Genomic DNA, 26,986 nt, shown 5'->3' with positions numbered 1-26,986 from the left:
ATGGCGGCGCCCGAGGCCTGGCGCGCCCGGAGTTGCTGGTTCTGTGAGGTAGCGGCGGCAACGACCATGGAGGCCACGTCCCGGGAGGCGGCGCCAGCGAAGAGCTCGGCCTCGGGCCCCAGCGCTCCCCCCGCCCTGTTCGAGCTGTGCGGGCGGGCGGTGAGCGCCCATATGGGGGTTCTGGAAAGCGGGGTGTGGGGTAAGTCGCGGGGTGAGGGGCTACCTCTGGCAACGAGCGGAGACGGCCCAGCGGCCGGGGGGCGCGGGGGGCGAGGCCGGGAGGCCTGGAGCAAGGCCCAGCCCGGGGCACTGGAAGCCAGACCTTTGGGTCGGAGCATGAATTCCGTGACTGACAGGACTGGGCACAGTAAAGGCGGAGACCAAACCGGCAGGTGGACCCGCACCGCGGCCTGGCCGGGGGGCGCGGGGGGCGAGGCCAGGAGGCCCGGTCTGGGGCGAAGCGGGCCGGACGACAGAGGCAGGACTGACTAGCCGGGCTGTGGGCTCCGAAGTGACACTCGGGCTGGGCCGGGCTGCGGAGTCTCGGATGTCGAACGGACGGTCAGGGATGGCCCTTCTGCTTGGGGGCGGGGGCCGAGGTTGCGAGGCCCGGACGGAGGCCAGGAGGCCAGGCCCGGGGCCACCTAACCAGACTGACGGCGCGGGGCCTCCGGCGTCTGCCTGACAGACTGCGGGGGCCGAGACTCCGGAGGCCAAGCCGCTGAGCGAGGGCAGCCAGTGGACTGGAGAGCGAGGAGATGGGGCTGCCGGAGAGCCCGAAAGGCTCGGGGCGCCGAGGCCTGTCTGACGGCCCGGGGCTGGAGGGAGCGAACAGACGGCCAGGGCCTCGGATGCCAAACTGACTGAGCGACGGACTGACGGGCTGGGCACGGAGCGCCGGAGGCCGCTCGGATTGGCCGGAGCGGCGAGGAAGGGCCAGAGAGCGGGTGAAGGGAGGCCGGGAGAGGATCAGCAATCGACGGAGGCGCGAATGATGGACAGGCGGGAAGGGCCACGGAGGCCCCAGGCGGGGCGACGGCCCGGGGATTCCGAACTGGGAGGGGGCGCGGCGCCGCTAGGAGGCCTGGGTCCGATTGGAGTGAAAGGAGGCCCGGGCCTGAGAGCGGCCGAGACCGCCAGGCCCCGCCTGGGTTGAGGGCGCCCAGGCTGAGGAGCAGAGGCGGGCGGCCTAGGGCGCTGGGATGAGGGCCTGGGAGGTTGAGCCGACTAGCCCGGCTGGGGGCCTGGGAGCACGGCGGCGGGGTGGGCCGAGTAACGGAGGAGGGAGGCCTGCGGGCGGATGGGCACAAGGAGGCCGGGCCGTGTGGTGGGTACCGCTGGTCGCAGTCTGGCAGCTGAGGAGGAAAGCGCGGGTGGGCGACCTGGGCACCGACGGTGAGAGTGAAATAGAGGAAAGTGAGAGCTCTGGGGGTAGGCCTGCCCGCACGGGGCGGAGGGAGGCCTTGGGCCTGACTGACTGCTGGTGTGAGGGGGTGGGGCCCGGAGGCCAGGGCTGAAGTTGGGTGAGGAGATGGCAGTCCAGGCCGAGGGCCCGGGGAGGGGGAGGGGGTGGCAGGAGAGGAGGGCCTGGGCCTGGGGGCAGGGGTGTCTAGAGTAGGCCTCAGGAATGGTGGTGGTGGTGCCTTTGCGAGGAGGAAGGCCCGTGTAAGGTCAGGAGTGGGGGCTTGATGTCCTGGGATGGGGGTTTGGGTTACATGCGTGAGGAGGCCGATGTGGAGAAAAGGCCCTGGCGTTTGGGGGGTTGGGCCTCCAGGAATGAGCCCCAAAGCTGTGGAGTGGTTAAGGAGGTCCAGGGATGGAGGAAGGCCCTTGGTGATGGTGGTGGTGGTGCTGGTGGGGACCGATCCTGAAGAGGCCCAAGTGCCTTGTCTGCTGGGGGAAGACTGTTAGAAGTCCTCAGGCCTAGTGAGGGGGAGGGGATTGTGGAGGCCCTGGACCAACAGCTAAAAAGAGTAGGGTCAGGCTGACTCATGGGAGAAGAGTCTCAGTGGATCTGTGCAGGAGGCTCAGAAAAATCCTGGGGAATGTGGAAGAAGGTACAGTGGATCTGGCTGTGTCAGCCTGGACCTTCCAGAATGCTAAACTTGGCTACCAGGGCAGAGGACTGGGGGTGGAGGCCCGAAGTTGGGAAGGGGAAGCATTGAAGATGTGGGCTGGAAAGAAGCAAGGAAGAGCCTGGCTTAAGAAGAATGGAGAAAGGTACAGAGGAGTTTGTGAATAACGGGATGAGAATCCCTGTGGCTGTGAGAGGGGATGGCTAAACAGGGGAGCATTATGGACAGAGGAGGAAGAGCTCCTATGGGCCTAGCCCGGGTGGACAGTCACACAGAATCAAGCTAGGTCTCTTAGAAGGGCCAAGTAAGAGGCCTGCTAAGCAATGCTATTTTGGAGGAAGGTCTCAGTGTGGGCTAACAGCCAGGAAAGCCTTCCTGGAAGTAGTGCCCTAGCATTTCTTTGTGTAGAAAGAGAAGAGGGGAAAATGAGTAAAGGCAGCAGGAAAGGATATAATGAGGAATAGAATAGGTATGTTATACCTTGAATGCCAGGATATGGAACTTGGACTTTATCTTGAATGCAGTAGAGTGACTACATTAGTATAATAGCATAGGGAGTTAATGCTTTTCTTCAGCAGGTACATTGAGTACCTACTATGTAGAAAGAATTGTACTAGGCTCTTGGATATCTAGACTCAGTTATTGCATAAGTAAAGATAAAAGGAGATCCTGGAATGTAAGTTTTGAAAGAATTTTCTCAAGTATCAAGATCTTAAGACTTGTTCTTGGCAGGACAGAGATGCTTTTGACAGGATAAGAATAATAATAGCTAAAATTTAGTGAGATTATGGACAGGCATAGTCTTCAAAAGATTATGAGCATGGTCTCCTTTAATTTTCACAACAATCTTAAGAGGTAGTTATTATTATCTCAATTTTAAAATTGAGGAAACTGAGGCTCAAAGACATTAATTTGTCCATGAATTCATAATTAAGTGGTACAATCAGGATTTCACCCAGTTTTGTCCAATCTAGAGACTAAACCATTTAGCCACAATACTGTAATGCCTCTCAGATCTAGGGAAGTTAGCAAGAGCAAGTTTTGTTTTTAAGATATATTGAATTAAGAGTATAGAGCCTAATTATTTCTATTCTTCATAGGAAAGTGCTAGTTCAGGGTATATAGTGGGAGCCCAAAGGATGGAAGTGGCCAGTTTGGAAGAGTGGGAAGGGAATTCAGGAGAGGCTTAATAAAGGGCATGTGATACGTGAAAGATGAGTAATTGATATGCTGAAAATGGCAAGAACATTCCCAGTGGAGAGAACAGCATGACAAAGGCACAGGCAGAAAGCAGGGAGTTAGGTAACTGAAAAAAGTAGTTTAGTATGGCTGAAGTGTAGGAGGCAAAGCAGGGAGCTGGAGAAGTTAGTAGGGCCCAGATTATGAAGAACTTTTTTTTTAATCACACATATTCAAAAGGACCTTTTAAATGCGGAATGGTCCATTAGGCTTGGGCAGAAGTGAACTGCCAGCTCCTAAATGAGCCTATCAGCTTGCTTTGTGGGATTATCTCACCCTTGAAGACATGCATGCCCCTGAAATTCCAGCTGCCAACTAAGTGGCTGAAGATAAGTGGACCAGAGTTTGAATTAAACTTAGGTTAGCTTCTATAAGTTCCACTCGTCAATTGAGAAGTCTGCCCTTCCGTTTTCCTTTCCAGTAGGATAAATAATGCTTGCAACTCTGGGAGAAAAAAGTAAATTTTATGTTTGGTTTTTGTAGCCCTCCCAGGCCCAATACTTCAAAGCATCTTACCTCTGCTCAATATATATTACTTGGAGAGGATTGAGGAAACTGCCCTCAAGAAAGGTGAGTGTTTTTCTGTCTTTTTTTCAGTCACTGATTGTAAGCAAGGCACCATGATGTTCTTCAGGTAAATATTACACCTGATACCTGCATAGAACTTCATGCTTTTCAAAAGTACCCTCACACCTATTTTCTTATCTGATTTCTCAATGTCCTGCGAAACACAAAACAAGTATGTGATCCCTATTATACTAATAAAAAAGAAACCACAGGCACACAACAATTAATAGCAAAGCCAAATAGAACCCAGATCTTTTGCAGGATCTTAGTTCCCTGACCAGGGATTGAACCCAGGCTCCGGCAGTGAAAGCACCAAGTCCTAACCACTGGACAGCCAGGGAATTCCTGAACACAGATCTTTTTTTTTTTAAGTTATTTTTTTTTAATTAATTTATTTTTGGCTGCATTGGGTCTTCGTTGCTGCACACGGGCTTTCTCTAGTTGCGGTGCACGGGCTTCTCATTGCAGTGGCTTCTCTTGTTACAGAGCGTGGACTCTAGGCACATGGGCTTCAATAGTTGTAGCTCACGGGCTCAGTAGTTGTGGCTTGTGGGCTCTAGAGCGTAGACTCGGTAGTTGTGGCGCACGGGCTTAATTGCTCTGCACCACGTGGGATCTTCCTGGACCATGGCTTGAATCCTGTGTCCCTTGCATTGGCAGGCAGATTTTTATCCACTGCGCCACCAGGGAAGCCCCAGATCTTTTTTTTTTTTTTAAATAAACTTCAGTTACGACAATGTTTTTTTTTAAATTCATTTTTTGTTTATTTTATTTATTTTTGGCTGCATTGAGTCTTAGTTGCGGCATGCGGGATCTTCGTTGAGGCATGCAGAATCTTTCATTGCGGCGCCCGGGCTTCTCTCTAGTTGTGGCGTGTGGGTTTTCTCTTCTCTAGTTGTGGTATGCAGGCTCCAGGGTGTGTGGGCTCCATAGTTGTGGCTTGCAGGTTCCAGAGTGCGTGGACTCTGTAGTTTGCGGCATGAGGGCCCTCTAGTTGAGGCGCGTGAGCTCAGTAGTTGTGGCACGCGGGCTTAGTTGCCCCACGGCATGTGGGACCTTAGTTCTCTGACCAGGAATCGAACCTGCGTCCCTTGCATTGTAAGGAGGATTCTTTACCACTGGAGCACCAGGGAAGTCCCGAACCCAGATCTTTTGAATCTTTTTTTTTTTTTTGCGGTATGCGGGCCTCTCACCGCCGCGGCCTCTCCCGTTGCGGAGCACAGGCTCCGGACGCGCAGGCTCAGCAGCCATGGCTCACGGGTCCAGCCGCTCTGTGGCATGTGGGATCCTCCCAGACCGGGGCACGAACCCGTGTCCCCCGCATCGGCAGGCGGACTCTCAACCACTGCGCCACCAGGGAAGCCCCTTTTGAATCTTTTGAACTAGTTTTTCTAATTTATCAAGCTGCCTCCCAAACTCCTCATTGGACACATCTGTTAACAGCTAACGTTCATCTAACTAACCCTGTTCCAAGCACTGTCTTAGGCACTTTACCTGGAGAAACTCATTTAATATTTTCAACAACTCTGTGAAATTGCTATTATTAACTACATTTTATAGATAAGGAAACTGAGGTACAGAAAAATTAAGTAACTTGCCCAAGGTTACACTGCTAGACTATGGTTTGCTGATATTTGAAGCCAGGCAGTCTGTCGTTAGAGCCAGTGCTCTTTACCACTCTGACATGTTGCTCCTGTGAACCTAGAAAAGGACATTAAAAGGCTGATGTACTTCACTCATGGAGACCAAGGAGCAGCCAAGTAAATGTGATATTTCTCTCTACAGGCCTCTCCACTCAGGCCATTTGGCGCCGACTATGGGATGAGCTGATGAAGACAAGGCCTTCCAGTTTGGAAGTAAGTTAAGGCACCAGGTAGAACTCTGGCCTGACTTTGCACGGTGAAAGCAGGAATAGCACACAAACACAAGCTGGGTACTGGTAAAGTGCAGGGGCAGGCATGGAATGAATTTGGGAAGAGGTCTCTGATGGCTTGTCACGAAGTTCTTTTCATTTGACATTTGTCACTGACTTGCTTGTTCACCATGTTTGCAGGTGACACAAAACAGGGAAAGGTAGTGATCACAATGGATGGCAGAACCTGGATTCAGATCTTGACAGGGCTGGAGCAATGGTCAAACCTAACAAGATGAAATTTAGCAGAATAAACCAACTCTCCACTTGAGTCTAAAAAATTCTAACTGCATGACCTCAGGGTAGTGGGTGGAGGGGTCTGGCTTAGCAGCAGCTAGAATAAAAAAGATTAAGGGGGTTTAGTCTACATTGTGCTAAAGCCACTCGTATAATGACTGTATCCTGAGCTGTGTGAACTAATGTAACTATAATGTAGACTGAAAGACAAGGGGGATGATAGACCTGCTTGACTCTGCAGTGGTCAGGCTATCCCTGGAGTATGGAGAAAGAAGTCAAAGCCACATCATGTGAGTCACATTTGGAAGACTGGAGATGTTTTTCCTGAAAAAGAGAAGACTTGGGGAACATGAACTGTTTTGAAATATTTGAAAGAGGGATTAACAGACTTGTTCTGGGTGGAAGCTAAAGGAGGATAAATTTTTGCTAAACTGTAGAATTTTTAAACTCTGAGGTTATTGGTGATGAAACAAGCTAATTCCAGAGGTAATAAGCTTCCCATCACTAGGTGTTTAATAGAGTCTGGATAACCACCTGACACAAGGGTACTGTATCAATAGAAGAAGTTCGGCATTGTTGGAGATATTGGACAAGATGACTTTTAGGGGTCCTCTTAGCCCTTAGAATAATAAGATTCTGTTATTCATTGGTTCAAATATAACTCACTGGAGCTCTCATTTAAACAGAATTCCTTTTACCGCTCCATAATTAGGTGACGGGACAGATTGAGTTCAATAAACATTTACTCAAACTTACCACATGCCACATCTTATGCTGAATATTAGAGGTACAAACACAATCCCTAATCTTGAGGAACTATCAGTTTAGTGGGGAAATCTGCAAACAAATACATCATGTATGGTAGGCCAAGTGGTATGATAGAGTGTAGCGAGGAGGTTGAAGGAAAAGGGAGTAAGAAAGTCTTTCCTGGGAAGTAGTATTTGAACTGGGCTTTATATAGTGAATGAGGCCAAATGACAAGAGAACAAGCTCTTATCAGAAATTGGAGATTTATTTTGTGGGTATACACTAGGTTCAGTAATAACATTCAGCTCCATATCCTTCAGCTTTTCCACTTCCAGATCTAGATGCCAGCCCTGGAGTTCAGCATAATGACATTGAGGCCCATTGAAATTATCAGGCATTATGTATAGGAGTTAGGCCTTATGAGAAAGAGAAGTGGACACAAGAATGTTAAGAAACGGCAACAGCTTCCTGCAACCTTTAAAGAACATGAGATTCACTTTGTCACAGTGTCTCCCAAGTAGTATGGTTGACTAACAGGTGATGGAGGCTGTAATATCTTTCTCTTTGAGAAAGCTTTTTCCACCTTTATCTCAAGCTTCCTGGGAAGGAATGTCTATTTGTTATCTGTTTCCTTGTCTCAGAGTATTTCAGAATATATAGGAAGCCCCAGGCCTGGTGGCCTAACAGTCACCTACACAGAAGTCCTGACTTGGAGCATCATATCCATTCCAGAGGGTGTCTGCTTCCACTTCCCACTTTTGCATAACAGTAACCTTCACTTCATTCATAATTCAGACAGTTATTGAATGATTATTCAGTTCCAGGCACTACGCTAGGTTCTAGGTATACAGTGGTGAGCAAGATAGAGTACCTGATTGCTTATAGAGCAATAGTATTTCAAACTGTGTAGTACTAGTGTATATGTGTATTAAGAGATCTGCAGAATAAAACATATTCTGGAGACAAAGCAATGGGGAAATGAAGGATTATTCAATCAGTGGTTCTCTAGTAACTGGTTAACCATTTGGAAAAAATAAAGTTAGAGCCTCACTTTACAATATACTCAATTTCTATATAGATTAAAGATTACATTGTAAAAAGTAAAAGCACAAAACAATTTTAAAAAAGAATAAAGGTGACTGGTTATCTAATCTCAGGGTGGAGAGTGCTAGTAAATAGGCAGAACCAAAAAATAAAATATGGACACATCTGGCCACATAAAATGCCAACACTATAAATACAATTTAAAAGGCACGTAAAAGAATGTTTGCAACAATATTTGCAAAATAAAAGGATACAGAAGATAAGACAGGCGAACAGTAGAATAAAATGAATACAGATTTGGACAAGTTTCAAAATATACAAAAATCTCCAATAAAGTAAAATATGTTCAATCTCATTAATAATAAAAAAATGGGAAAGTAAAATTATACCTCTTAAATTAGTGAAGTCTTGTTTTAATTTGGTTTTGTTTTAAAAGATAATTCCAGGGGTGGGTAGGACTTGCATTTTAATATGCTGGTGGTGGGAGCAGAAATGTTACAACTTTCTTGGTGGGCAATCTGGTGATAATTGTCAAGAGTCTTTAACATATTCAAATTCTTCAACTAGAAATTTTAAGAAGTATATATCTTATGGTATATAAAATTGAGATACTCATGAAAATTTATTTCCAGATGTTCATTACAGCAAAGTTTAATATAAAAAGCTAGAAACAATTTAAGTATTCAATAATATAGAAATTATTAAATATAGTACATCCATATTTAAAAAATATTAATAAAGTCATTCTAAAAATATTTAAATACATGGTGGTAAAAATGTTTAATGATGTGGTGATATGTAATTTTTTTTTAAAAAGCCCAGCATTTGAAACTGTTGAGAATTGTCTCAGTGTTATAAACACAAATACCTATAGCTCATCACATATACATATACACTCCAAAAAGTTGGTTTACACATGATTTTTGATTTGCTTCCTTATAGTTCCACAAACAATATTTCTGTTATCAGAAAAACAGTGGACGATATATAGTTTATGAGCATTTGCAGGCTCTAACAGTTTAGTACAAGAAAATATTTAGCTCTCCCTAGTTTGTACACACTTCTTCCTTCCCTACCAGTACCTGAGCTGCCAGCCCATTGTGGATGGGCCAAGGACTGATTGTGTTGGTAAGCAAATGTCATGTCACCTCTTTGGTGGTGCCTCATTTCCCTTACTCTCCCCCAAAAGAAAGTATTTAAATCACTTTGCATTGTCTGAACTATAGTGTGTGAGCTATAGTGTACGAGTCCACAAAATGAGTGGCTTGGGCTAGATCTCTCAGGTATTTTTCAGCTTTGAAGTTTTAGCATAGAATCTTCTTCAAGGTGGTGATGGAATAAAATGCAGTGAATTGCTATCTGTTTATGCATTAATTCATGAGAAAGAAGCCATTGCAATAGTCATCAACTAATTTTACATGCTCATTTAATTTTCACAGCAACGCTGTCATGTAGGTATAGTTATCTTCCTCAGTTTACAGATGATGAAACTGAGGCAGAAAGAGGAAAAGTGACTTAACCTAAGGTGACAGTTCATGAATGGCCGACCTGACATTCAAGTTGAGGCAGTCTGGCTCTGGAGTGCATGCTCTTAATCACTATGTCATGCTGCTTTCACTGTGGTTATCACAGGTCTGGGGTGTTCCAATTTCAAATATTCTCTCCTGTTGTCTTTGTAAACCAATAAAATGTCTGAAAAACCCAAGTATTTAGTTATCTAAAGTTCATATTCCACATGCCTTATAGTCGGAAACAGCCACAATATCTTGGTTCATGTTCACATCTTTGTCCATATTTTAGGCCCAGACCTCATGGTAACCATCTATTTCACTTGTGAAGTTGAAGCCTTGCTAGGGATACCTGCAAGTATTTCTCAAGGCTGTGTGGGCCAGCAGATGTGTGAAAAAAGTGCTAGAATGAGGCAGGATTAAAGGATTCAGGAATACCCTCTTTGCTTCCACTTCAGGCTGAGTAGAGATTTGGTTGCCAGGTATTTTTTTCTGCTGCCCTCAGGCCCCCACACTGCTGCTGGAGGGGCCTTTCTCACTTGTTGCTGCCATGCAGTTAGCTTAAACATGAAGTTGTTCCTAATTATTACCACAGCAGGGTCTTGGGGAATAGCTAGGGCAAAGGGAATGACACTTTTGCCTGAGAATAGGGGCCCACCTCTTGCCAAGAACCTCATATAAACTGAGGGTCAATCTGGTATGAGGGAATGCACAGAGGCAGGGTAGACACCAAAGGAAGTATCTTATTTTTAGCCTTTGGGAACCTCAGGCCCCACTACCTTCAGGCTGAATAAGGACCCTGCTTAACAGGCTCTGCCTCCATCCAGTCCATTTCACATTTCCCATGTGGGGTAATTATTATCATTAACAACAGGAGAAGTTACATTTTGTATTTTACAGTTTACAAGGTGCTTTAAACTTGCACTGTCTCATTTGATCTTCACAACAAACCTGTGAAGCAGGTGATATTATCCACATTTTACAGATGAAGAAAGAGGTTTAAAGAGGTCCAGAGTATAGTGGCAGAGCTGGCACTTTTACCAGTCATCAGACTTTCTGTGCACCTTAGGAGAGAATGGGGACTTAGAGAAATATCAGTATTTGTCTCAGTGTGTCCTTTTGGGGTAGGTAGCAGTAATTCCTAATCTCTGATATATACATCAGAATCATCTGGGGAAGGTTTAAAAAATAAAGATGCAGGGACCTTATCTCAGATGTAACATAATATAATCACCAAGTCTGGGTACATGGCATATGAATTTTGGGAAAAAGCTCCACAGTAAATTCTGATGTATATCAAAGCTTAAAAATCACTTGTGGAAAAAAAAATCACTTGTGTTCAGTTCTTCTAAATGTATCAGAATAGCCTGATGAAATCTCATACCCATCAAAGTACTGCCTTGGAGAAAACTAAGATTTGCTGCCTCCTCTCCAGGAATTTCGAATCTGGTTGGGATGAGATGTGTATACAGGCAGAGACTCAACACCACGAGACATATGTACAAACATCTAAGACCTGAGTAGTCAGTATCAGAGTTCCAACAAGAGAGGTAGGGGGGAGGGGTAGAAAGTGGGGCAGACACTCAATGAAACGAACAGCCTCAAAGAGCAAAATGTTGGTAGGTCCTTTCATGAAGTCTATTTGATCTGGCAATGGAGAGCATTTCTGGCAGAGGTAGGAAAGGAAAAAGGCGGCACGTTTGTGTCAGTGAGGTGACCAGTTTCGCCAGAGCAAAGCATTCATGAGCAAGATGTGGCAGATAAAGCTTCTCAGGTAGGCAGAGGCTATATTGTGGACAGCTTTCCCTGCCAGCCTGAGGAACTTCAAATGTGTTGCAGCACTGATCCCCTAAGCCCTGGGGAGACATTAGGGGTTTTAAAGGAGAATAATGTAATCAGAGTTTTGGTTTTTAATACAAAGATGAACCCAGTGGACTTGTGCAAAAGTTTGGGAAGGGGAACAAGCAGAGGAATCAGGAAGCTAATGAAGTAGCCAGGTGTTAGGTGATAAGGGTCTGAACAAAGGTGGTAATGTTAAGAATGGAAAGTTAGGATCAGGTTCTGAAAACAAGTGTGGAAGAACTTACAGGGTTGAGTGTTTCACTTGGGAGGCACTACAGTAATAGTCTCTGGAACCAAATTTCCTGGGTTCAAATCTTTTTTTTTTTTTTTGGCTATGCCATGCGGCTTGTGGGATCTTAGTTCCCCGACCAGGGATTGAACCTGGGCCCTCAGAAGTGACAGCTCAGAGTCCTAACCACTGGATCACCAGGGAATTCCCTCCTGGGTTCAGATCCTAATCCTGCCCCTTAACTGTGTAACCATAGGCAATAACATTTGTGCCTTGGTTTTCTTACCTGTAAAATGGATCTAATAGTAATATATACCTCAAAGATGTGAGGATTAAATGAATTTGCATACATTATTTAGAATGTTACCTGGCTCAGTAAACAGCTAGCTATTGGAAGAAAGGAAACTGGGTTCCATGGGTAGCACTTAGTATCACAGCTGTCTGGAATGTTCTCTGCTTTCAGAGCGTGACCTGTTGGCGAGCCAAGTTTATGGAGGCCTTTTTTTCCCATGTTCTACGTGGGACCATTGATGTGTCTTCTGACAGGCGTCTTTGTGACCAGCGCTTCTCACCTCTCCTGCATAGCTCCCGCCATGTCCGGCAGCTCACCATCTGCAACATGCTGCAGGGTGCAACTGAGCTGGTGGCTGAGCCCAATCGCAGGGTTCTGGAGACCCTGGCCAGTTCCCTGCACACCCTCAAGTTCCGCCACCTGCTGTTCTCTGATGTGGCTGCTCAGCAGTCACTTCGGCAGCTGTTGCATCAGCTTATTCACCATGGGGCTGTCAGCCAGGTGTCGCTGTACTCCTGGCCTGTACCTGAGTCAGCCCTTTTCATTCTTATCCTCACCATGAGTGCTGGCTTCTGGCAGCCAGGCCCCGGTGGCCCACCCTGCCGCCTCTGTGGAGAGGCCTCCCGAGGCCGGGCCCCGTCCCGAGATGAAGGGTCCCTCCTGCTGGGCTCACGCCGGCCTCGCCGGGATGCTGCTGAGCGATGTGCTGCAGCCCTGATGGCCTCCCGGCGGAAGAGTGAAGCCAAGCAGACGGCCAGAGCCACACCTGCCGCTCGGGTAACACGCCGGAGCATACAGGAGAGCCTGACAGCAGGCGGGACAGACCCTAAGAGGGAGCCGCTCCCTCCAGCCACTTCCTATGAAGCTCCTGGCACCAAACGCCCACCCTCTGCTCCAGCCACCACCTCCTCTGCCTCTGCTTCCTCTTCTTCCACATCCTCATCTAAACGGGCTCCAGCTAGCTCAGCCCCCCAGCCTAAGCCCCTAAAGCGTTTTAAGCGAGCTGCAGGGAAGAAGGGTGCTCGCACCCGTCAGGGGTCTGGTGCTGAATCTGAAGACCTATATGACTTTGTTTTCATTGTGGCGGGTGAGAAAGAGGATGGGGAAGAGATGGAGATCGGGGAAGTGGCTTGTGGAGCATTGGATGGATCAGATCCCAGTTGCCTGGGGCTTCCAGCACTGGAGGCCTCCCAAAGATTCCGCAGCATTTCCACCTTGGAGCTCTTCACAGTTCCACTCTCCACAGAGGCAGCTCTGACACTGTGCCACCTGCTGAGCTCCTGGGTGTCTCTGGAGAGCCTCACACTCTCCTATAATGGTGAGTGCCCTGGAGGGGCAGGGGTTGGGTCTCCCAGCAGCACCAGCTGTGTGCCCAACCCTGTGGAGGGGAATAGGGGGTGTGATCAGGAAGCTGCCTCCTCACAGGGAGGCAGAAGGCACACACATGATATAGTGGCAGACTGTCGGTGCTAAGAGGATGAACACCAGGTCTACAGGCTTGATCTAGTTGGAAGCAGGGGTTCCTGAGGGACAATTAGAATCTGAAGAATGAGTCTACCTTAGATACGGTAGGCAAACCAAGGACAGGTGGGAGAATATAGTGTATACAGGGCCAACCAGGGCTGAGGTTGGATCTCACTAGTCATATCAAAGCAGCTATACAAAAAGGTGTGGGACACCTTTTTTTTTAAAAAACTCAGACCAGCAACCTGCAAAACAGCCCTCAGTTCTTCCCCATCTGGTTGTGCCCAGCTAGCCAAATTTCAGTTCTGGTTAAATCCAGCAATCTGCCTAGGTTGCTGAACACTGCTAGAGAAAGTCACACAACTGCAGATTGGTGCTACTATATACATTCATGGTCATCATCCGCATATGAACCCTGTTTGCAACATCAGCTCCGTTCCTACCCTACCACTTCAAACCCTTCCTTCTTTTCCTCAGCAGATGACCACCTACTTCACAGAAAACAGAAGCCATCACACATGAACTCCTTCAACTTGTTAACCAACCTATAAACTCCTACACCTGCACTCTTCCTTTCTTCCTTCATCACAATGGGAGAAATGGCTGCCCTATCTAAGGCTAACTCTTCTGCCTGTGCTCTGGATACATACCCTCTTACCTCCTTAGGAAAGCACATTTTTCAAATGCCTCAATAAGAGCTAACTTTTATATACTGCCTACTATGCATCTGGCATATTTTAAATATTCTTTAACTAGTTTAATCCTTATAATTCTAAGGTCAAGTGACTTAACCAGGATAAGTCAGTAAATTGTAGAGCTAGAATTCAAACCCAGGTAACCTGGCTCCAGAACTCATGCTTATAAACCACTTAATGCTGCCTCTTTTCTCAATCAGGTATCCACCAAAAACTACCAGCACCACCTCCATCTATTCCATTTATTAACTACTGTCCTATTCTTTCATGCCCTTCAGAGACAACCTTAAGAGTCATCTGTGCCCTCTTCTCTCACAGCCACTCCAGCCTTGCTTATACCCCATCTACTGCATCAAGGACCTCGAGGTGACCAAGGTCATCCTTGTGGCTAAGTCCAATATATACCTTCCAGTCCTCATCTTAAATTAATTCTCGGCATCATCTGCTATTAAGTATTGTCTTCTTCAGGAAATAGTCTCATTTCTACTACCTCAAAATTTTCTGATTTTTTTTCCTCCTCCCTTTCTGGACATTACTTCTTAATGTTCAGAGATCCTCAAAACTCTCCCAGTTCTCCACATGCTTCCTGGACTTGGTTTCAAAGACCAACTATGCTGAAGACACCCCCATTTTATGACATTAGCCCAGATCCTCCTCCTAAACTCCAGACCTATTTATTCATCTGACAACTAGATATCACAGGATTCATAAACCACACTCCCCAACCTGAATGCATCTTCTTCCTTCTAAACAGACCTTCCTTCTCTTCTCAATGACATTACAGATGATTCAGTTGCTCAAAAGAAACTTGGATTCTTACTCCACATATATTTGGTTACCAGATTGTACAATCTCTCAGATTCGTTTATCTCCACATCCGTAATTCAGACTACCATTACCTCACCTGGATTCATCATTTCAGCAGTTCCTCCTGACTCCATACACACCATACAACTCATTTTTTACACCGCAACCCAAGCATTTTCAAAACTGCAAATCTGTCAATCATCTAAAAATTCAATGGCTTCTTGTCACTCTATGTGTTTTACTTAGAGGGCCATTCATGTTCTTACCCTGCTTACCTCTACAGTTGAATCGTCAACACTTCCCTCCCTCATACTTTACACACCAGCCACATTGAGTATTTCTCAGTTCTTGGAACCTGCCACTCTTTCTCCTTCAGGTCTTGATATATGCCAAGTTTACTCTGCCAGTCACTCCTCCTCCTTTTAGCCTCTCTTTTATGTTCTTTAGGACTCAGCCAGAGAGAGTCGTTACTGACGAAAGCTAAACTGGGTGTTAAGTACCCATTCTTTTACTTCCACAGCACTCTACTTCCCTAGTTCCCATCATATGCTTTTGTTATCAGGCTGTATAGGCAGGGACAAGATCTGGTGCTCATGACTACCTAGCAAAAAAAACATGCTTACCAGCTGCTTACCATGGGTAAGGTTTAATTGAATGAATGAATCAAAAGGAGCCTGCTCAGTCCACGGAGAGATAAAGGTGTGGCTTCCAAGGAATTACTTGTTCTGTGGCATTAAGCAACTGCCCTAACCTTTCTGGATCCTACTCCCTTCTGTGGGATGTGGTTATCATTTTCTGCCCCATTCCCACCCAATGAATTTAAAAGTATTCCCTATTGGATCACTGTCACTCTCCTGCTTAGTTTTCAGATGTTCCCCATGACCTATAGCAAAAGTCCAGAGATCTCTGCCGCTGTCTGGGCCCATCATTCAGCTAGCAGCCACATGCTGTCCCACCACATCCTATCTTGTTTTGTGACTCTGCCCTGATTGATGTTTGAGGGCATGGCCCAGTAGAGGAGGCATCATTAAGCTGGTTACCTGAGGAAAAAGCAAGACAACGGATGAATAGCTGAGAATGATTTAAAATAATCTGGTCCAAAGCTCAGATCTGGTAGTTATCAACAGAAATATTTGGAGTTGTCTCTGAATATTACCCCTACTAATACTCCCACATGACTGACCCAATCTCTTTCCTGCCATAGGCCTGGGCTCTAATATCTTCCGCCTGCTAGATAGCCTGCGGGCCCTGTCAAGCCAGGCTGGATGCCGCCTCCGTGCCCTGCATCTCAGTGACCTGTTCTCACCACTGCCCATCCTGGAGCTGACACGTGCCATTGTGCGAGCCCTGCCCCTGTTGCGGGTCCTCTCTATTCGTGTCGACCACCCTAGCCAGAGGGACAACCCTGCAGTACCAGGGAATGCAGGGCCCCCTAGCCACATAATTGGGGATGAGGAGATACCAGGTGAAGTACTATGCATGTGTGTCTATCTCCACAGAAGTGTGCAGGTGTATTTGTGTGGGGAAGGCAAAAGATCTCTAATCCAGGCCTGTCACCACACATTCCTGGCTTATCTGTAATTTGTTGCCTTTAGAGCCTGTTCTTAAAGATAACCATGGGTTGGATAGATCCCAGACCAACACCAGCCCCGTAGGGAGTGACTATGGCAGATCTGTCTCCAGAAAGGGGTCTGAACCAACAGACCTGACTGTTAGACTAGATTGGGTCCCCATGCTGTATGTTCCCTTAGTTCCTGCATGTCTCATATCCCACCATTCTGCATACTCTATTTGTGTCTGATTAGTCATCTTCTTGGATTAAATGCACCGTTAAGGACAAGGACTAAATCGTATATTAGCATACTGCCTCGCATATAGTAGACACTCAAGGACAAGTAGACGAATAAATGATTTTTCAGTGAATCCTTTAAGGACAGGATGGGACCTGCAATGGGAGAGAAGTAGCAACGGCCAGCTGTAATCTTCTCTCCCTACCATATCCAGAAAACTGCCTGGAACAGCTGGAGATGGGATTTCCACGGGGAGCCCAGCCAGCCCCACTGCTCTGCTCTGTACTGAAGGCCTCAGGTTCTCTGCAGCAGCTGTCCCTGGATAGTGCCACCTTTGCCTCTCCCCAAGATTTTGGGCTTGTGTTGCAGACACTCAAAGGTAGGACCCAGTTAGAATGGTAAAGGGAGAATAGAAGGGGACTTTGCATTGTTCTTTGAGAACACTAAGGTCCATGAACTTTCCCGATCCAGAGTACAACCTAGCTCTGAAGAGGCTGAGCTTCCACGACATGAATCTGGCTGACTGTCAGAGTGAGGTGCTGTTTTTGCTACAGAATCTGACTCTTCAAGGTAAGTTCATCCAGAGTCTGGGGCATTCGTGGGTCCTCACTGCAGATCTGCCATGGTCTCACTGAGTGAGCAAGCCACTGTTCTTTTCTTGGCCTGTCAACTATAAAATGATCACAGAACCTGCATCACCTTCCTTCTAAAGGGTCCCCTACTCAACTCTTCCTAAACATGGGAAATTACTCACTTGGAGTGCCTCACCTAAAAGTTTTTCTTACCTTCCAGTGGCTGACAAATGATGGTGGTGGGAAGGGATGAATGTGCTGCCAGGAGCCCCCTCATAGACTTGTAGCTAATGCCCACCCCTGCATAGAAGGAAGTGTATGGAGGTCTGCAGAGAGCCTCCCCTGTAGGCTCAATCTCTGGTTTGAATACTGACTGAGTTGCAGCCTTGCTTGGGGTTTTGGACAAATTATTTTCTCCTTCTGGGACTCTGTAAAATGTTCATACCCCTTGCTAAGGCCCTGGGGCCAGAGGGGCAGCACCAGTTCTCATGCTGCCATCAGAACTTATTCCACTTTCTCTTGACAGAGATTACCTTCTCCTTCTGCCGTCTGTTTGAGAAGCGCCCGGCCCAATTTCTGCCTGAGATGGTTGCTGCTATGAAGGGCAACTCCACACTGAAGGGCCTCCGGCTGCCGGGGAACCGCCTGGGTGGGGGCAGGGCCCTGAGGAGGGAGAGGGGGAAGGAGCCAGTCCTTTGACCTAGAAATTCAGTGGGTGAAGGCATACACCTCTCCACTGGGAAGACGGGGGTTGGGATATAGTTGTGCTGGGGCTTTAGGAGTCTGAGCTTCTCCCCAGCCAGAACTGGGTTGGGATACCCTTGTTCCCTGTTCTTGGGTAGAGGTGATGAGTATTTCTCCCCTTCTCCCCAGGGAATGCTGGCCTACTGGCCCTGGCAGATGTATTCTCAGAAGATTCATCCTCCTCTCTGTGTCAGCTGGATATCAGGTACATGTGGGCGTGGGGAAGGTGAAGGGAGGGCAACGACAAGGGATGGAGCTGCAGGGACACAGACCAGGGATTAGTTGACTCCTGGGTGTCTAATCCTTCTCACCCCTACCAGTTCCAACTGCATCAAGCCAGATGGGCTTCTGGAGTTTGCCAAGCGGCTGGAGCGCTGGGGCCGTGGGGCCTTTGGTCACCTGCGCCTCTTCCAGAACTGGCTGGACCAGGATGCAGTCACAGCCAGGGAAGCCATCCGACGGCTCCGCGCCACCTGCCATGTGGTTAGCGACTCGTGGGACTCATCCCAAGCCTTCGCAGATTATGTCAGCACCATGTGATGGGCCCATGCCTCACAGGCCCATACTCAGTACCATCAGCTTGCAGGGGCTGAGGCATGGGCTGCCCAGAACTCCCAACCACCAATTCTATCTTTCTCTTTCTGTCACCTTTTTTCTCTTTCTTCCTTTTTCCCTTGCACTGAGGTCTTGGACGCCTTGATGCGGCCCAGCAAAGGCATTCCCACAACTGGGTTTAGAGCCTTTGGGCTCCTTACTCAGTACCCTGGGCCAGGAGGTCACAGTGGTCATTAATCACTGAGGACAGCCCCCACCCCCTTCCCTGCCCCGGGGTTCCTGCTTTCCCTCCTCAAGCAGTTACCCAGGCTTTAGTGAAGTGTAGGAGTGCCCACTACCAGGCCTCTCCTCTACTGGGCTCACCATGCTGCTCCCAGGCCTCAGTCCCTTTCATACCTTTATTCCTTTCTTTTTTTTAACCAAAAAAGTTTTTCTTATAAAATAAATTTTGGGCAAACATCATGCAGCCCTTCTTGATGATTTTTCTCTCAGAGAACAAAATTCAACAGTGCCCTATGGGGCAGGGAGCCCCCTTTCCCCAACTTCTTCCTCTAACAGCTACACACCAGACCAGCTGGTTATCAGTGGAGGCCCCGCTGCTCCTCATGGGAATGCTGGTGGAAGACGAAGGTGATGGCAGTGGAAGCAGCATCCCAGGCAGCCTGGAGTACCTCATCCTTGAGCCCCCGCTTATCAGTGCTGTGGTTCCACTGAGCCAGGTCTGAGGTGCAGTCAGAACCATCAGGGGGTGGCCAGACCTGGTAGTTGTTGACACAGCGGCGGCAGCGCAACCTGCGGGCAGAGGACAGAGCTGTGGTTACTGTAGATCCATCCCATCTTCATGCTGTGTAGGGTGTTCAGAGGTAATGGCCAGCAGGGGCACTCCACCCACCTGTCATGTGTGTCACTGAGGCTAGCCTCATCCAGGGTAAACAGCTCCTTCAACTCGCCTAGAGAGAAGTGCCGCTCCACATCCTGCTCCTCATCCACCACACAGCTGCTCAGTGCCTTCTTGTGGCTCTGACGCTGAAAGATCTTCTCCTCAATGGTTCCTGCCTGGCGGGGGGGGGGGGGGGGCGGGTAGGGGTGGAAGCCAGGGCTAAGTCACCTCCAAACATAGGGGGTAGGAAAACCCAGGGGTTGAAACTATAGCCACCCAAGAGAAGGGGAGATGAATGAGAAGAGTCTTGCAGCAATACCTCTGTTCACCTAAGCCAGTGGTCCGCACCCTTTCTGGCACCAGGGACTGGTGGTTTCGTGGAAGACAATTTTTATACAGACTGGTGACGGGTCGGTGGGCGGGGGTGGGGAATGGCTCAGGTGGTAACACGAGCAATGGGGAGCCCCAGATGAAGCTTTGCTGGCTTGCTGCTCACCTCCTGCTGTGTGGCCCAGTTCCTAACAGGCTGTGGACCAGTTCCAGTCCCCGGCCCAAGGGTTGGGGACCCCTGATCTAAGCCCATTTTCCCAGTCTATCTTTTGGAAATATGACTTGTGCATGTCTGCCCACCCAGGATATTTTCTGTACCAATGAAGGATTCCAGGGCCTCACTAAATTTCTTCAGGGTGGGCTGAGGTTTGTCTGCAGCAACAGATCTCCACACCAAGTCCAAATCTCACTCACTCAAGTAAATGTCATTTGGGTATCCTATGCCAGGCCCTGTGCTAATGCCAGGATACAAAGAAGAATCCAATATGATCCTTATTCTTAAACTCATAGACTACTGGGGGAGAGAAAGATGTATAATTGGTACAATGATAGAAATCTGTATAGGATACCCAGGGACCCACAAGAGGGATGGTGGAATGCAATAATGTTGAAAAGCTTGAAAGTAAGGATTATCCTTGAGCTGAATCTTGAAAAATGAACAGATGGTTTACAAGGAAAGAGAGAAGGCATTCCACATATAAGAACAAAATCAATAAGCCTGGCCTACTAGAGGACTGTGAGGAGTTTGGCCTGTCTAGAGGATGGTAGGAGTATAGTACATAAGAGCTGGGACTGAGAAAGCCCCATACTGGAGAAACTTGGATGCCAGGCTAAAGAGCTTGGCCTTGTCTTGGAAGTGAAAAGCAAAGTTAGAATTTTTGGAAAGCTCATTCCGGAAGTAGTTGTGAAGAATGGGTTATGATAAGACCAAAGGTAAAGAATTAGGAAGTCAGATGACTGTGATTTTAGTATGGGATGGAGAGGAAGGTTAGATTAAGGAAATTTTGAGAAGGTAAAATCAATGGTATAATTAGAATCTGGTTAGGAAACAAAGAATGGTCCAGTAGGATGATACCCAGATTTGGGTTGGGTGGATAACAGAGCCATTAAATGACAAAATTCAGAAGGGGATACTCGTAAGACATTTAAGTAGAAATATACAGTAGGTGATGGAAATATGGGTCTAGAACTCAGGTAGAGATCTGGGCTAAAGTTAATTAGAGACTTGTCAATATAATGAGTGCATATAATCACAGCGGTAGGAAAACCAGAGTGGAGTTTCCAAAAAGAAAAGAATTTTAAGATTTGTAGCCAACAGTGTCAGATATACAAAGAAGAAAAATCAAGAGTCTCTTGTTTTAGCAATTAGGAAGCCAATACATCGAAAGCAGGTTCAGTGGCCTAACTGGTGAGATGAGTGAATAGGAGATGAGATGAAGTAAATCTGTAGGCTTTGGAAAAATCTGACAGTGAATGAATGAAAAGTAACCCAAGGTAGTCACTGCAATAGGACAGAGGGTTGAGAAACTTGTTTTTAAGGTGAGAGCTACTTGACAATGTTTACAGACTTCAGGGAAATAAAGGAGAAACTGATCAACCAAGAAAGGAAAGGATAGGAAAGGGGTCTAGAGCAGAGCTGGAATGATAAGCCTCGAACAGAGAGGAAGGAAATGATTTTCCTTTGAGAATGGAAGGGAAGAGCAGGTGTAAAGACTGACAGAAGAGAGGAAGTTAGGCAAGAGAATTCAAGCTTGGTAGCCTACATTTTCTCTGTGAAGTAGAAGACAAAGTCTCTCCAGAAAGAAGGAGAGACAGGGCCAAGTAGGAAGCTTGAGGAAAGTGGTGAAGGCTTGAAGTAGCTGGTGAAGGAAATGAGATATGGCCCCGCTCAAAATGGACAATGAATCTGTGGTAGCGCCAATCCGTAAATGCAAGCTGTATCTGGTGCAGAAGCTGAAGCTGAGAACAGCTATAAGGATCCACATGGAGTAGGTATTAGGGGAAGAGTGGCTGAAAGGATGCACGATGAGGATCAGGCTGAATAGAAAGGGAAGCCAGACTGGGAGGAGCTGTGGCGGGGGTAACTAGGGACATTAGGTTGAAGCAGATATAGGAGGTATGAGAAAGCTGGAAGGACAGGAAATGAGAGTAGAATGATAGGTATTAAAGTTCTGGGTACTGTGTAGTTTTGGTACTGTTACAAGTTCCATACTGTGGCCTTTGGAATAATGCGAGTAAAAAAATGAGGGGGAGGACTTCCCTGGTGGCACAGTGGTTAAGAATCCGCCTGCCAATGCAGGGGACAATGCAGGGTTTGAGCCCTGGTCTGGGAAGATCCCACATGCCACGGAGCAGCTAAGCCCATGCTCCACAGCTACTGAGCCTGCACTCTAGAGCTTGAGAGCCACAACTACTGAGTCCGCATGCCTAGAGCTTAGCTCCGAAACAAGAGAAGCCACCGCAATAAGCCTGTGCACCACAACAAAGAGCAGGCCCCACTCACAGCCAAGTACAGAAAGCCCGCAAGCAGCAATGAAGACCCAACAACGAAGACCCAATGCAGCCAAAAATAAATAAATAAATTTATTATTATTTTTTTTAAAAAGGGACTTCCCTGGTGGCGCAGTGGTTGAGAATCTGCCTGCCAATGCAGGGGACACAGGTTCGAGCCTTGGTCCGGGAAGATCCCACATGCTGTGGAGCAACTAAGCCCGTGCGCCACAATTACTGAGCCTGTGCTCTAGAGCCCGGGAGCCATGACTACTGAGCCCGCGTGCCACAACTACTGAAGCCCACGCACCTAGAGCTTGTGCTCCGCAACAAGAGAAGCCACTGCAATAAGAAGCCCGCGCAACACAACGAAGAGTAACCCCTGCTCGCCACAAATAGAGAAAGCCCACATGCAGCAACAAAGACCCAAGGCAGCCAAAAATAAATAAATAAATAATAAAATAAAAAAAAAAAAATGAGGGGGAGTTAAAGAGGTCATTAGAGATGAAGTCAAGGAAACGTGAAGGCCAGAGTGCTGGAAAATTGCATGGTCCTTGAAGTCAGCCAGGATGATAGCTGGATTTGGGGAAGAAATGAAGACTGAACTGGTGTCCAAAGTTATTGATGAATTAGATAAACAGCAGAAGGTAGATGACTGTAGCAAGGAAAAGAGGGTAGTCAAGACAACATGAGCTTCAAAAGAGGTACTATAGGATGGATGTTCTGACTGATCAGAGAACTTGGAGAATGCCAATACCACTTCTTAGCCCCGTGGGACATGGCGTGTGAGAAGACTACAAGGCAAGCTGTACAGAAGAAATCAGGTGTAAGAGAAAGCAAGTGTCCTGTGAAAAGGATGAGGCCACAGGGGAGTTTGTTAACTACTGCACAGGCATCCAGAGGGCATAGTAAGAAGGATCTGAGGAACACGGTGGTGAGAGAGGGAGAGAAAAGAAGAATAAAGAGCTCCAGGCTAAGCCCATAGCCTGGCCACTGTTACGGGCAGAGGGGCCAAAGAGAGGCAATGAGAAACAACCCAAGGTGGTCCTGAAAGTCTTATTCCATGACCCACACCTACGCTGACCATTATCACCGTCCTTACAGAGAGCAGGCGATAGATATAACAGGTCTTCTTTTGACCGTCACGCCAGACCCGGGCCATGGCTTGTTCATCATTGGCTGGGTTCCAGTCAGGGTCAAACATGACCAGTCGGTTAGCCCCAATGAGATTGAGGCCACAGCCCCCAGCTTTGCTGCTCAGCATGAAGACAAAGTCAGGACTCTGGAAAGAGAAGAAGGAGAAAAAGAACCACTTACAGCCCAAACTAAGAATCTTGCTCAGCCCAGCCAACTGTTCTCTCATGTGCAGACCAATTGTGAGGACCACCAGTTTGCCTACCTACCAGCCAGTTTACCAGCCCACAAGGTCAGTTCCCAGTACAGCCATCACCAACCAATCAGCCTAACCCTACCACACCCACCAGAAAAAAAAAAGTCAAGAGAGACCTAAAGCAGAGCCCCTTTGTAGATTCTCTGTCAACCCTTAGTTCTGATGTTATTGCATTAGTGGTGTGGGGACAGGAGCTGTGCACTTACAGACGGATTGTTGAAGCGCTCCACAACCTTGGCTCGCTTCTTAATGGACATTGTGCCATCCAAGCGAACATATAAGTACCTGAAGGGGAATCCAAAGATCAAATCAAGAAGGAAGCAGAGCCCCCTTGGAGCCAGAGCTACTGAAGGGACTGAACCAACCATGCTGGAAGGCTGTTCGTATACAGCCTGAAACACTAAACTCCCAAAGGGAGTGGCAGGGAGCTAAGGGCTAGGACTGTCCTGTGGAGTATGTGAAGGACAAAGGACTATTCTGCTTGGAGATGGAGGTATGGCCATTGCAGCAATAAGGGAACAGACATCTTCTGGAAAGTCCCTCCTGCACCCACATCTTCGTCCATATCCACCAATCAGAACACCTACTTTTCCTAGGGGTACAGTAGGAGAGGTACCCCTTTGACAGCTCTTCCCTACCTTCGGGCCCGGCAGAGTTTCTCAAAGAGGTCCAATGTCTGAGTGTAATTGGACACCAGCACTACTTTGTCACTGCTGCGACTTCGGGTCACCGCCAGAATGTAATCAAGGACCAGCATCTTACCTGGGGAGATCAACAACCATCAGCACGGGGCCATCCCAATGGCCCAGGATTCTTACTCTTGATATCCTGCCATGAGACAGAATAGATCTAGCACAAAGAGACAACCTCCCACCCCTCTTCCCAGAGGAGCCCAAAGACTGGTAGGAAAGGACTCACCTGACAGCTGAGGCTCTAGAGCCTTGGAGCTATACCCAGGGGGAAATATGTCCAAGGTACCTTCAAAGCCATCCTCTTCCTCCACACACTTGTCATAGATTAGAGCTGGATCTGAAAAAAACCCCAAAATGCCAGCTACATTGCTTTCAGAAGTTTCCACTTCAATGCTCATTAGAACGCCCTCTAGAACCCTACCCAGACCTTCCTCAGCACCAGATTTGCTTGTTTCCAAATCCCAGTGTGCAGTCAGTGCCACCTGGGATCATGAGTGGACAATTTTGCTCACTAGTGTGTTCTGCCAACAAGAGGCGAGCTATACCAGACAGGGCAAAGTTTGTTATTTTTCCCCCTGTCCAATATTTTATATGCATATGTGTGTGTGCACACACTCCCATGCACAGTCCTATATATTCCAAGCATCAAGCATGGGTCAGGCAAAGGATAAGCTAAATTTTCCAAAGCAAAAGGTCTGGTTTAGAGTATACAATACATGAGCTCATGCCTTGTGGAGGCATAGAATTACATGTGGCCTCTATGAGGACTATGGACAAGTTTTAGTGAAGGTGGTTGAACTACCTTCCTTGCTCACTCTCACAGAGGACCCCAGCGCATGGATCCAACTCACGATTACATAGTTTCTTTAGTGAAGTGATGGAAGAAAGGGAAGACACACTCATCTTGCCCTCACGCAACTCTTCTGCTGGCTTGGCCTGTCTCAAAAACCTCTTGTATAATTCAGTCTGAAGGGGTGTCAGCCTGAAAAAGAAAAAAAAAAAAGGAGCTGGGTCAGCAGGAAATGCTGGACCACACTTCTGCCCTCTAAGGACACACTGAGAGCCCAGCCATACCTCAGGGACTGAACTTTTACCCACTCACTCCACACCCCTCAGTTGAGTTCAGTACCTACAACAAACCACCTGCTCGATCTTCACAGGCAGATATTTAGAAAGGATATCAGATGTCCTCCGTATCAGGCACCTGGGAGAACAAGATAAAAAGACAAGGGGCTGATAAAACTGCCACGCTAATACCAGAATAAAAGCTACCACCCAAAGGACCAAGAGTGATTTTCTTTTCTAGTAGCAAATGTCAGAAACCCATCAGCCCTATGGCAAAGATATCTATACCAAGGTCTCAGTCACGGGAACAGAGACCCTTTCAAACAGTTTAGTGCAGACGGACAACTCTCTCTTCCCCTTCAAAAGGTCAGCTGCCTTTCAAGAGAAGGCAGAGGTCTACTAAGCCTGGTGCTCTGACAGGGGAAGTAAGCCGTAAACCACTGAGCCCTAATGGGAGTTTCAGCTTGCATTTGCCCAAATGCCAGCTGCCACATAGTCCAAGGTTCAATGAAAGTATGCCCATACTACCTGGCAGACCAGGAAGGACAGGATCAGGCACCTAGCAGCAGCTCCTAAGAGCACACTAACTCTCCTTCCTGCCATCTTAACCTGAGAGGGAGGTGCCTGTTGGCAAAAGCAAGACTCTTCAGGAAGCAAATCATCAAGTATACATAACTACAACAGAGGACTCCAGAATGTACCTGCCCCTTGAGCTATGTGGCCCCCCTGGAGAGAGCCTTGTCAGCCTGGGAGCCATACCCATCCTTCAGATCTACTACCTGTCACAGAAAGCTATGGGACGTGGGAAGGGACGCCTGGTGCTTTAGGGGTGAGACTGACTGAGAGGAAACTTCTGAAGTACTAACAATGCTCCAAGGGATATTCTTCTCAGAAAGTCTAGCAATAGAAAAAAGCTTCCTCAGCAGGATGCTAAGCGGCACCAAACCAGACCACAGGGCCCAAGGTCAGGGAGAAAGCAGGGAAGCAGCCTGCAAGACCCCTTCATTTATTATTCAGTGACTACTGTCAGGGCACAATCCCACTCTCTTAGGAGAATCCCAGACCTCAAGGCCAAGGCCACAAAGGATTGGCTTTGGATGGCTAAGGAGGCAATTCTGATAACCTAATGTGGGGGAACCCAAAGGGAGGTACTACTGTCTAGCCCACCCCCCCATTACCTATTCACAATGCTGATGAGCTCCCGCAGTCGCTCCTCTCCTAGATGCCTATCTTCCTCACTGGCAGCTGCATCTCGACCCTTCAAAATTGGCAATTCAAAATGCTTCTTGAACTCCTGGGCAGTTCCTAAGCACAGGAGAAAAGGCATTAAAGAATATAGAAAAGTAATGACTTTCCCACTGCTAGTAACAGCAGACTACTTTGTCACAGACCAACCTTTTATTGAGAACAACAAAGCTGAACAAATTATAGGCAATTTCTGTTTGAATGGATCAGAGAGCTACCAAAGCAGCAAAGACTTGATAAGGCCAAATAATAAGATAGCAAGTAGATCAAAACCCAAATATATAACTAATTACATTAAATGTAAATGGACCAAATAATCCAATTGTCAGACGATTTTTTTTTTTAATAGCCCACCTATATACTGCTTATAAGAGATGAAGTAGCATGTACAATGAAGTACAAGACAGTCCTCAACTGGGACTTCCCTGGTGGTCCAGTGGTTAAGACTCCACGCTTCCACTGCAGAGGGCACAGGGTGGGGAACTAAGATCCCACATGCCATGCAGCACAGCCAAAACAACAAAAAACAAACAAACAAAAAACAGTCCTCAACTTATTATGATGGTTTGACTTAT

The 26,986-nt window shown here is 47.4% G+C and overlaps 2 protein-coding genes across 3 annotated transcripts in view; one reads left to right on the top strand and one right to left on the bottom strand.

Moving 5' to 3' along the window:
- Positions 1-18,328, top strand: LRRC41 (leucine rich repeat containing 41; the record flags this gene model as incomplete). The annotated part of the gene is made up of 10 exons (XM_079696547.1): positions 1-199; positions 3,798-3,884; positions 5,667-5,737; positions 11,864-13,010; positions 15,863-16,123; positions 16,663-16,827; positions 16,920-17,018; positions 17,547-17,669; positions 17,894-17,969; positions 18,085-18,328. 10 exons carry the CDS (start codon positions 1-3, stop codon positions 18,302-18,304), a joined length of 2,448 nt encoding a protein of 815 aa, XP_079552673.1. The 3' UTR covers positions 18,305-18,328.
- Positions 15,645-26,986, bottom strand: part of RAD54L (RAD54 like) — a gene marked incomplete at its 5' end in the record, with an annotated part of 29,314 nt that continues 17,972 nt past the window's right edge. Inside the window, 10 exons of one of the 2 annotated variants that reach the window (XM_079696549.1) lie at positions 15,645-15,698; positions 18,886-19,111; positions 19,212-19,375; positions 23,122-23,301; positions 23,616-23,694; positions 24,048-24,171; positions 24,328-24,438; positions 24,953-25,083; positions 25,231-25,305; positions 26,345-26,471. In XM_079696549.1, coding sequence (XP_079552675.1) covers positions 18,901-19,111; positions 19,212-19,375; positions 23,122-23,301; positions 23,616-23,694; positions 24,048-24,171; positions 24,328-24,438; positions 24,953-25,083; positions 25,231-25,305; positions 26,345-26,471 — 1,202 coding nt within the window. In that variant the 3' untranslated portion in view covers positions 15,645-15,698; positions 18,886-18,900. Of the gene's footprint in view, positions 15,699-18,881; positions 19,112-19,211; positions 19,376-23,121; positions 23,302-23,615; positions 23,695-24,047; positions 24,172-24,327; positions 24,439-24,952; positions 25,084-25,230; positions 25,306-26,344; positions 26,472-26,986 lie in introns of those variants that run through there. The other variant, XM_079696548.1, reaches the window with a different exon arrangement.

This window comes from Hyperoodon ampullatus, assembly GCF_949752795.1.
Source record: "Hyperoodon ampullatus genome assembly, chromosome: 2".
In the NCBI taxonomy this organism is placed as follows: domain Eukaryota; kingdom Metazoa; phylum Chordata; class Mammalia; order Artiodactyla; family Ziphiidae; genus Hyperoodon; species Hyperoodon ampullatus.
This window is presented reverse-complemented; position numbering and strand designations above follow the sequence as displayed.